The sequence below is a fragment of the Amphiprion ocellaris genome, chromosome 15 (assembly GCF_022539595.1).
Source record: "Amphiprion ocellaris isolate individual 3 ecotype Okinawa chromosome 15, ASM2253959v1, whole genome shotgun sequence".
In the NCBI taxonomy this organism is placed as follows: domain Eukaryota; kingdom Metazoa; phylum Chordata; class Actinopteri; family Pomacentridae; genus Amphiprion; species Amphiprion ocellaris.
In genome coordinates, this window is record NC_072780.1 from 23,120,006 (window position 1) to 23,131,481 (window position 11,476).

Genomic DNA, 11,476 nt, shown 5'->3' on the forward strand with positions numbered 1-11,476 from the left:
ATTCTTTCTGCACTCCCTTTCACTGTGTCTCCCTCTGTTACTGTTGTCACAGCACCACGGTCAATATTTGCACTAACAGGCAGGGTAAAAAGCCACTCCTATTAACAGTTCACATTCACCAGCTGCACTCAGCCCTGCCCAGATAACACGGATCTAATGTTAACTCTCGAGACACACTATTGACTGGCCTGCTCAAACAGCGTGCATTTCCTGGTTTGAAGTGATGCACAAAGCAAGCTGATGAACACTTCAGCTTACCTTAGGCAGAACTTGGTAACAGTTAACATGACGTGTAACTCCACAAGTCTGAAACGTCACACTTTTCTGCAAGTTTGATCCAATTTAAATGCATAATTCATAGTTGAAGAAATATTTTGTGTAGAACTGAATTCACATTTCATCCAACCTGCTTGTTGCTTTCAGCAGTCCTACTTTTGAAAGAAAACACAACAATTATATTTCCACATTTATTCAATGCACTGCGTACAAAAGAATTTAACTGAAAACATGTATGAATTGGAGTTCTGTATTCATACAAACGTCATGCTGACAAAAAATTAACCCACCTGAAAATGGGGCAACAATAGTAAGATTTTATCAAAAAAAAAAAAAAAAACAGTGTGGAGGAAGCATCAAGAAAAATTACATTCTTATAGTCCCACAAGAGACGCAAAATTGTTTGTTTTCACAGAAAACAATATAAGTGACCTACAGAAGGATTCACCATTCCTATCTTTAACACTGACAACATAAACCACTCCGGGGTCCAGATGAGTACAGACATTACAGGCAGCAGCTCTTGGATCAAGGAGAAACTGTTCTTCTGACAGGACCACAGTATGCCCTGATTGTCTCGCTCATACTCATCCTTCCTCATACACACACACACAACGTTCGGACTGTGAGCTGCTGAGCCCACGCGTGCGCGATGCAAGTTTTACAAAGAACTCACACTGCTGTTGCTTCCATATCACTGTTTCACATTCAATACCAGCTGCTGTAAGTAAAAAGCAAGGCCCTCCCAAGCAGGTCAGCAGGGTTCATTGCAGATATTTTTAAAACTGGGCACAGGTTATACATTATGTCATTACTTTTCAGACCAAGTTTTAGTAAATCATATATGTGGCAAAATTCTGTTTGCCTTTGTCATTATAAAGTGCTCCTAAACTCTGTTTTACATTTAATAATCATGAAGGAAGGGAAATATTTCAGTTTTGTTTTTACAAACCTCATTAATGAAGTAAAAAAACTACAGAAAATAGGAAAACAGTATCACCTTCTGAACACAGAACAGCCACAATAAAAGGGACATTCACTCAAGTGGAAAGCTTTCAGTTGAATAGGACATATCCATTTGGTCGACCATGTTAGTGGGGTGACGAGTGACAACAGAGATAGGAAGCTAGCTGCAGCAACTCAGCAATAGTGGTCAAATGCAGTGGCTTGGTTCAGTCACACTGTTAAAAATAATCACAATAAAAGCACAGTCCCATCATCGATCATCTCACAGCCTTTGAGTCCCTAATTTACACTTCTGTTTTCTCATTTGTTCTCCATCAGCTGAGGCAGAGCTCACTTTTTCAAGTAAATCACCTGCATAATGACTTCAGAAACTTCAGAGTGTAGGACAGAAAGTCATACTCTTTCAGTGCCTGAGTCTTAAGCTGCAGTCCTGAAACCCTGCACTGATGTGATCACAGAGAACAGCTGTTCCAGCGGCCAACAGTCATTCTCGGGCTTGCAACACTGTCATCTAGTGGCCATGCTGTGGGTGCTGGTTGTGTTGGTTGTTCACTGGGTAGTTGGGGGGCAGTGGTGGTCCGTTTACACCAGGGTGGTAGAAAGCACAGTTGCTCTCATACCTGCAGCTTCCCTTCATCATGAAGTGACGGCATACAGGCCTCTTGGACATGTCTGGCAAAAAAAAAAAAAAAAAAAAAAAAAAAGGACTATGATGAGATATTTTTAACTGCTCTTTCCAAGGTCAAGGATGAACTGCAAGGTTCAAGCACGTGTGTTAAGCAGAGAAAGTAAAAGCAGAAGAGTGGTGGGTATGAAAGGACTTGTTGCAGTCAGGGTTAGCAATGTATGCTACTAAGGAAATAAACTATTTCACCTCTACTCCGTTTAATGCAAATTTTGTGCTGGGTGTGGCTAACATTTAAGACACAGGGAATATCTGAGAATAAAGCACTACCACATACCGTTCATATTGTTGTGCCCTCCTCTGGGCCCTCCTCGTCCTCTGCCCCTAAAGCCTAGCTCTCCTCCTCGCCCACGACCTCCTCGGTGGAAATGGCCCCCTCTGTGGGGCCCTCCTCTCATGGCGTCTTCTCCCCAGTAGTTGCCATTATCTCCTCTGCCCTGACTTGGCGGTGGTCCCATCATGCGTGGGCCACCCCCGGCGTTGAACGGTGGTCCGTGGTGAGGGGGCAAAGGGTGGTTAAAACGGGGACCACCAGGTGGGTTGTTGGAAGGGTAGCCACCATTCATTGGCATTTGCATGTGCATGTTGGTCATGTTGTTCATACTGTTCATGCCTGGACCATGTCCCAGAAGACCCTGGTTGGCTACATAGAGAAAAATACAGGTTAAACAACAATGCGGAACAGGAGAATATAACACAAAACATGTCATGCTATGACAAAATGCTTTAACAAAATTCCTTTTGTATATTCCTCTCATACAGTGGACTGAAAGACGAGGTTACCTGGTGGAGGTCCACTCTGGTTCTGGTTCTGAGTCTGCTGCAGGGAGCCCAGTAACTGTTTAATCTTATCGGAAAAGTCCGGCTGCTTTATTAAATCTTCAGTTGACTGGTTGCCAGAAGCACCCTGGTGACAGACAGCTGTTATTAGCACATCATGACACCAGACACTTTTACATCCAACTAAAGGCATGTTTTATACACGATGGACAATGGGATTTAGGTGCACTTTGATTATCAGTTTTGATAACTGAACAAGGATGCAGAATGTCACAAACTAAATATATTTACCATGATGGAAGAGAGCAGCTCCTGTACATTGACAGATGGAGCCACAGTGTTGGTGACAGTGTTGGTTGCTTGCGGGCTGCGTGAGCTGTTGCTAAGGTTGTCCATGAGGTTGGCCAGGACAGGAGGCAGCTTGGAGGTCTCGTTCTGTGCCGCAGCAGAGTCCTGTTGTGATGTGGTCTCCAGGGGCTCAACATAGCCATCATCCAGCATGGAGGAGTCCTGTAGTGACGACCAGACTAACAGCTTAGCGGGCTAGGAGTATATACATATGTGGAATATTACTGAGAAAAAACAGATAAGAGAAACAGAATGTGCATGTGCTAACCTCATCCAGTGGGATAAGACGAGGCGGCATGGGTTCATAAGGCTCTGGATCTGGTTCATGTGGACTGTCCGGCACACTATTGATAGGTAAAGATGGGAAATAATCAATATTAACTTCGTACAGAAAATGTTTAAGTTAGACATATGAACAAAGAAATTTTCCAGATTTCCTATGAACGTTGTCTATACTGTTTGGCATTTGAAGCGGTTGTAGTTTGACACAACACAATGGAAAAAACTACAAAAAACATATATGCATAACAGGCTTTGTCTAGTATCCTACCTCTCTTTGCTGAGGAAAATCTCTTGCAGGATGCCCATCTCACGGTCTCTTTGGGTGAGCTTCTCTGTGCTGTATGCCCCAGGGATAACCAGACTGCCAGCCAGCATCAGGGGTCTTGGGGGTGACCAAGGGACCCTTTCTTCCATGGTGTCATGGGAAAGTCGACGAGCCATCTCAAATGTTTGCCTGTCCATCATCAGCTCTCGCTTGGCAGCCTCACCGAAGTCCTTGATCTTGTTGACGTTGACTGTGAATTCAATGCAATATAATTAAAAATTCATATTTTTTTCAGATGGCTTACAGACCATCTGTAAACTCTCAACTTAGATACATTAAGTATTCAAAACCGCTTGCTTCACCTCTCTCTGTCTCATCTAGATCAAAGTAGAAATAGTGCTTAAGCTGCTCTTCTTCAGCCCAATGAACCGTCTTCTTCTTCTTGCCCTTCTTGGTTAGGCTTTCTTCTTCTCCATGTGGTTCTGCCAGAGCATTAGGCTTCTCACCTATAACCAATAAGAGGTGATCAGAAAGAAATATTTTCAAACATTCTTCAGCAGAAAAGCACATGGTCATATGCTGTCAAAGAGGCTCATAAAAACCTATTATCATCAAGAACCATGCAGGTAAGCTTGCAAGGGCCTTACCATTGTCAGAGGCCTCTGGGTCCTCTGAGGGAACAGGGGTCCCAGGCTGCTCTGGTTCCTGGTTTTCATCAGCAGCAGTGTTGGAAGCAGCAGTTTCTGGAGATGATGGTTTAGTAGAACACGAAGAATATGCAGAAGGTTTGCTATCAAACGGACTCGCCTGAGGACAAAACACAAACAAGAGTGAGTGGCTGGTATTTGATGTGTAAAAATATTTTCTCATTCTTTGAAAGTCCTGCGTGAGGATACAGACCAGTTTTCAGATTTAGCGATTTACATCAGAGTGGAAACTATTACAAAGCACAGCACAAAGTCTATCATGAGCTATCGTGCAGAATCAAATCTATTTTGAAGATCTGCAAAAAATAAAATAAATGTAACTAATAAATAAAATCAAAATAAAGAAAATATTCTAAGGATGTTTTGGCCAGACAATGGCCTTAATACTTGTTCATTCTTTGTCAAAATCTTTTGAAATTAGTCTGTACCTTGTTAGATGTGGGGGAGACAGCCTTGGTATTGGCTGCAGTGTTAGCACTAGGTTTCTTCTTCTTGATCTTGATCCCAGGCACTGGGGCAGAGTTCAGAGCATCTAGGAAACCTGTGCACTCCATTGCTGCAATAAACACATAAGAGAGCACCGAACACCACTTGCTGTTACATCACTCTCGTCTATTTACAACAGAGTTGTAAAAAAAAGAAGTGTTTTTTTTCATTGAAAGCAGGATGTTTGAACTTACGCTGTGCTGGAATGATCTTAACTTTAATTTCTTTGGCAGAGTTAGAGGGCATATTTAAAGGTTTGTATTTTTTCTCCAGAGGTGGAGCATCTGATGGACCAGAGCTGATGATAGAAAACAAATGTAAAGGGAAACATGTTAGTCCTATGATCAGCCACCGATAAGCAGGGTGATGCTTTGCACAGAGACAGTAAGGCAACAGACCAAATGGATTGTGCATTACCTTGGCCTCTTGAGTACTGGAGGCTTGATGTTGTACTTGTCACCCAGCTGTGGGGCAGTGGGCGTTTTCTTAGTAGGCATTGGGTTAGGAGAGTCCATCTCCAAACCTAAACAACACAAAACACACTGATGATCATTTCTAAAACAATAAAAACTAGCTGCATCACTGTTAATCAGGTAATGGTTACCTATGGAACGAATCTTTGTGTGGCTGGGTGCATGAGCTTTAGGTTTCTCTTTCTTTTTCTCCTCTTCGACACTCTTTTCCTTCACATCCCGCACAAGCACCTTGCTCTCCTCTTTCTTCTTTTTCTTATCTAAAGGATAAAGTCAGAGTGTGTTACAACCTGCTGCGAGGAGAAGCTTTTCAGGCAGAAATTTGATAAGTGAAAATTAAGTCTGTACCAGCAGGGGAGGTGCCACTGCTTGAGACACTCTGTGAGCGGATTGTAGCCATCCAGCCATCAACCAGCACAGCTGCCAGCTTCCTCAGGTCTAAAAATAAGAGAAAAGATTATTTGTGGAATACATGTGTTGATACAAGAATTTGGATTTTTGATGTAAAGGACACTGACCGTCGGTCTCTGCACTCTTGCTCAGCTGCTTCACCAGCTTGGCTGTATTGTTCTGTGATAACATAGAAGCCAGTTAGAAACTACAGTTTGCTGCATAGAATCCTAGAGCAGTGTTCTGGTGGAAAAACTGAAAACATACCTGTTTGAGGTGATCTACTTTGAGAGGCAACTTCTGCAGTGTGAGCAGGATGAGCTGAAGCAGAGGTGTGTTGTTAGTGGTTTTGGAGTAGGTGAGCCAGGAATTGAGAAGCCTGTAGCCACCAACTCTGATAAACCTGTATGAAGGAGGGAAATCAGACTGTTAATGAAGAAGGCCTGCAATGATGGACAGACACTTGCAGACCAAGAAATAACAGTAAAACATGGTAATATTTGCTGAGATAGTCCTAAGTGGCTATTTTCATTTAAAGGCATTTTTCTGATTAGTGTGATGAGACTGGAGCTCTTGTGGTCAACACATTCAATGTGCAAAGCCAAATCCTAACAACTGGCTGCAAATATACCATATGAAGCAATCCAAACAGCTGCTGAATGATTATATTATCAGAAACAGTACAGAAAATTCAAAAGATCATTATTCCAAAAAATGAGGTTCCTATTGTTTTCTTTAACAGCATAAGTAAGCTACAAAGTACTCATCCCTGATTACACTGCAAGACTGCAAACAGCTCTAGTCATAATACTGTGTGGGATGTGCAGAAGCACTGTACACATGTAAACATAGAAATAATGATGGCAACCTCATAACAGTAAGAAAAAGAGTTCTGTTGTTTTTTGTTTGTGGATTAAAATTAATACAATCTTAAAAAGTCAGGATAGAAAAGAATGATACATTTCTGTTTAAATAGTCCACTCACACTTTACAACTTTATTTAAAAATGTACAATTTGTTCACGTAAAAATGTATGGTTATTTCAGTAACATTTAGTGGAACTCTTATTTTGTCAGAGTTCACAGTTCTTCCAACTAGGAATCCAAGAACTGCAATATACAGCATACAAAGTAGAATAAAGGCCTACCTGTTAAGAACATCATGGGATTTTGTCTGCAGCAGTATGTTCAGATACATACATCTACTGACCATCTTAGTTGAAGCTTTCATTAAGCTGCATTGAAAAAAACAAAGGTGTTAAAATATCTAGTAGCTTAAGAGTCATGATCCAGTTAACACTGACAGCAGATAAATGCACCATGTTGAATTTCAGGTCCTCACCTAAACACCTTTGGGACTCCTTCCAGGCTGCGGAGCTCTCCATCCTTTCCTAGCAAAGCCTCCACACCTTTCAAAATCTCTCTGGGGTCTACAGGTCCCCCCGCCATTTCTGAAACACACATTTCCAAGAATCAACACATGCCAAAGGGATGCCTTTGAATTACATTTTCTGTTATGTCCAGGAAATCTTTAATCTGTAGTAAATGGTGTAAAGTGTTAAGTGCGGACTATTTGCCTGCCAAATACAAAAAGTAAATCCATTCAACAGAATTCCATTCAGACTACTGTGGATTTTGGACTTAACAGCTCCAACTTGTTTGCTTCCAAAAAAGTCACATCTGGCCTCAAAAGCAGGTTCACATCAAACACAAAAATCCAAACCATATTAGGCAAACAAGGTCACAACAGTGAGATTCACCTCACCACACACTATCAAGATTCCACGATGAATCATCTCCCTTCTGACTCACTGATTTAGTGTTTGATAACACCAACCTGGTCGTATTGAGGGCATTTTATTAACATCGCCATCTAAATAACTGATGCACAACACGATGAGCCAACAGACAAAATCTCATCCGATTCGTCGAGGACCTGACCAGCAGCGCATTCATCAAAGTGCAAAACAGCCCTACTTAAAAACCACTAACACAGTAATTACTCTGAAGACTACTCTGATGTACTATTCTTAGCCAGCTGTATGTACTTGATACATCTGGCTAAGAAAAAAACACAAACATCAAGAATGATGATCTGGGTAACATGGTCCAATACAAATCATCCAAAGTACAGATACAGAACTCTGGTGCTTTGACAAACATCCATAATCCATGATGGCTTCAGGATGCTGTCTCTTACTTCAGATGTTTACACAATTTCATTGGATCAACTTGACACCTGCTTAGCAGGGATAAGGGCAGGATGCTGTAACTTACTGCTCAGTCCCACAGTGTCTCTTCTCTCTGGCACTTTTACTTGCAGGACAAGACATAGTCTGATATAACAGCCATTCAGCGTGTGAAGCAAAACTGTTTATTCCAGTTCCGGCTATGATAAAAGAAGCAGGAGTAATGCAGACAACAACTTTTCATGTTTGAAAAAAAAAAAAGGATGTACCAAACATAAATTTGACTTTTTATTATAAGATTTAACTTACATATACCTCTAATCAAGTCATAGACTGTTATGAAAAACCTCATTACCAGGGTATTAATATGTATCTAATATCTATTATTTGTGTCCACATATAAGTATATATGGATAAAAACAGGTTGAAAGTTTAAAATAGCCAGTGAGTACTTTTAAGAAACATTACTGATGATTTATAATTTTTTAATAAGACACATCTATCACAATCATTCACATTTTTGAAAAAAAAATGCTACTCAGGTAAAGAGAATGACATAAAAAGATCAATAAAGTCTTTTAAAAATCTACCATTAACTATTATGATATCAGATGAAAAGACAAATGGCATAAATTCAGACTACTTGCAAAAGGTAACTGCATGAAGTATGAGATGCTTGAAAACTGTGGAATTAATTTGTTAATGTTTATCTGTGCCTTTCAATGTGTGATACGACTGAAAGTAAATCTATAATGGGCACCGTGTTATAATGACAGTAGTCAACGATCCAAGGGTACAAGATGGGTCACTTACTGCCACCTACAGGTAAGTTTATGTTTTCCAACTGGCCCTGAACTGTCTGTATAGTTACACAATACAGATATGCAATTCAAGTTAATTCAGTTTTTAGTGCAACATTACATGGAAATACTCTGATCTGTAAAAAATGAAACTGATTGAAAAACAGATTTATGACTGACAAGTGTTGGATGTTTCATAACTTCAGTAATGTACATATTATCTTTGAAAAGACAGATGTGACCCAAAAAAATAGCCAATACCAACTCAGTTGATCACGATGAATGTCTTCACTTTAGTGGATTTTAAAAACTATCATGACTACAGGTCATCTGCATAACCTCCAAAACGGTTCATAATTTAACTGCTCAGATTGAGCTTTACATGCATGCACTTATTTTTGTTTTATGCATTTTGTGAAAAAACTGCTTTTGTGCCTATTTGTCAATTTATGTACAGAACCTACAGTTCTGGTGGAAATCAATTCACTACAGATGTCATGATGTGAGGAATCAGTTAGGTCTTACCCGTTTAACTGTTGTAGGAGAAGTTTTATATAGTCTCAGACCTCCACAACACTGCAAATAACCCAATTCCTGCAAATGTCACAAATGTTATACATATACACAAAATCAGTGTTAAAAATGGCCTTGGCTCCTGGTTCAGAGGGGGAAAAGAACATTGTCATTACTTTTACTGCCATCTTGTTGTGTTACTATATATCACTAGGAGATTATGCAAAAACAATCCATGTCTGCACACAATGACGAAGTCTTCGACAAAAATCATACACTGTACTTTTTATAACAGTTGCAGAACAACAGATTTGGCTATGAGTGAGGCAACAAGGTAAAATAATCAAGGAGACGCATAATGAATCAAGTGTAAAACGTCCTTGGTTATGAAAGGGCGTTTCACTGCCTATAAAAGGCTTGTGCTTAACCTGACATCTGTCAAAGCTGACAAGAGGCCCGCTCCTGGGGCTGAGCTGCTTCACAAAAGGGAGGGAGCTAGAGGCTGACTACTAATCAGAGCCCTCCTTCCATTAACCATTTCGACGACAAACCAGTTCCTTCACAAGCAACAATAGCTCTCCGAGCAAAGACTGACCGTGCAGACTGTTCGAAAAAAAAAAAACAGGGCAACGGCCACCAAGTATCTAACGGAACACCCGCGGATCGAAGTCAGACAAAGCGATCTATTAGACCCAATATTCGTTAGAAGCATATTAATATTCCCAAATGTTGTACCGTGCAAAACACGACTAGTCCCCGGATCTGTGGAGGACGACAATCAAACCACAACCAGTCCACCATGTTTGTCAGTCCCGGCAGTTTGTGCTTCGAAAGACCACTTCGCGGATCGTCCTGCAATCTTTATCCGCAGATTGCCGAAAACATGATGCGGAATTTCGGGAAGTCCCTGTGCGATAATTATCGGCATTTCAACACACACAATGCTTGATAAAATATGTCCACAATCTTCACCTAACGCAATCTTTATGTATAGATTGCTGTGTATATGATAGTTCCGTGGAGCAGCTCCTACAAAACAAATCTGGCAGGCAAAAAGTCCGACATCATGAGCTAAAATTTGTCTTCTGTGCCTACGGCAATCTTTATCAATAGATTGCTTATGGTTATATTACGAATTTACTGATTATATTTAGTTTTATTTGTCCATTCCGTCTCACACACAAAGAAACGGAGCTTTGTGCGTCCGTCCACTTTCCTGTGTGAGCTCATACTATAGTAGTCTCCTTTGAAACTGCTTTCCAAAAATTAAGCTAACTCACGGTGCCTGTTAGCCAGCTACAACTAGCTAGCCTATTATCTACGGCTGTTTTCAGTTTATGAATCTCGATTCAATTTAACTCCAAAATCAACTTACTATTGATACTATAGGTCCTCAGCGTCTCCAGTATATTATAGTATGCTTTTCAGGCACTTATATCTCTTATTTCATCACGTTTATGTCGTCAACCTTCATGGTTTTAATAACAACTGAAATACTTCTTGTGGGTGGGGCTGTGATAGCTAAATGCTAGCTTTTCCTTCAGGAACAAACTGGAGGCAAAAATAGTAATCAAATGTCCATTACTTGAAGAAAAAATATGAATTTGGGTAGAGGTGTTCGAAGTCCTCGACGGTTCAGTCTTCAGCAATGCAAATTCATACCTGCAAAACACACAAAAAGCAAACGTTTAATTTCTAAATTCTGTTGCATACCCTCTAACTTTATCTATACCCAAGTCTTTGAATGTTTAATCACAAATTCAGTACAGCTCTTCGCAATAACAAACACACAATGTTAAAAGAAAGCTTAGCTGTCCTTCTGACTTCACTTACCTTTCACCAAATCCAGGAATGAGCTCCAAGGGGAGGGACTTACTTTTTATACTCCGTGACGCTTTTTACGTCACGGACAGTGTTTTCCCCCCTGGTTTTGCTGAAGCAAAATGGTGGATAACCGACCTTCAGTGTGTAGTCAAAGGCATAATGGCGTATCTGGCATTTTGGAAAAAGTTTTTCTATATTACTACCTATATTCACCCGTACAGTGTTGTATTTTCACATCATTAAGGAGATTGATATAGACAGCAACACATTTTGCTGATTAAACCGGGTTGGAGTCCTTTTTTAATATATAAATTTAGTTACTAATATTTCTTCAAAATGGCTACTGGTTTGTCTGTCACATGTGGCAGTCAGGCAAAAAAACATGCATTTTTTACAAACGTCTACACTCAGCAGAATAATATAAAAATGTCAGGATGGGGTTTTCGAGGCAATGTGAGTGATTTATTATTGGTTTGCTTTTGATATAAAATTT

General features: G+C 40.3%; 1 protein-coding gene across 3 annotated transcripts; it reads right to left on the reverse strand.

Annotated features, from left to right (window-relative positions):
• Positions 1–453: 453 nt before the first annotated feature.
• On the reverse strand, positions 454–10,871 carry ppp1r10 (protein phosphatase 1, regulatory subunit 10). Of its 3 annotated transcripts, none has more exons than XM_023295184.3 (18): positions 10,745–10,871; positions 7,000–7,108; positions 6,806–6,892; positions 5,926–6,061; positions 5,787–5,838; positions 5,617–5,706; positions 5,400–5,528; positions 5,213–5,318; positions 4,990–5,093; positions 4,738–4,865; positions 4,250–4,409; positions 3,965–4,108; positions 3,606–3,852; positions 3,324–3,399; positions 2,999–3,217; positions 2,711–2,834; positions 2,205–2,570; positions 454–1,914 (listed from the first exon to the last, which is right to left on the reverse strand). In XM_023295184.3, exons 2-18 carry the CDS (start codon positions 7,104–7,106, stop codon positions 1,754–1,756), a joined length of 2,436 nt encoding a protein of 811 aa, XP_023150952.1. In that variant the 5' UTR covers positions 7,107–7,108; positions 10,745–10,871; the 3' UTR covers positions 454–1,753. The 3 variants fall into 3 exon arrangements, with proteins under 3 accessions (XP_023150952.1, XP_023150951.1, XP_023150944.1); XM_023295183.3 differs by having other exon boundaries at positions 10,535–10,843; XM_023295176.3 differs by lacking the exon at positions 10,745–10,871 and having other exon boundaries at positions 7,000–7,126.
• Between the last annotated feature and the right edge of the window lie 605 nt (positions 10,872–11,476).

What these genes read in the sequence shown, in the direction of transcription:
- ppp1r10 (XM_023295176.3), bottom strand. Translation starts at nt 7,121, where the DNA reads ATGTGTGTTTCAGAAATGGCGGGGGGACCTGTAGACCCCAGAGAGATT. An exon ending in CACAAAGATTCGTTCCATAG is followed by an intron (nt 5,319 to 5,399) that starts GTAACCATTACC and finishes TGTGTTGTTTAG; the next exon opens with GTTTGGAGATGGACTCTCCT. An exon ending in CCCAGAGGCCTCTGACAATG is followed by an intron (nt 4,109 to 4,249) that starts GTAAGGCCCTTG and finishes TATTGGTTATAG; the next exon opens with GTGAGAAGCCTAATGCTCTG.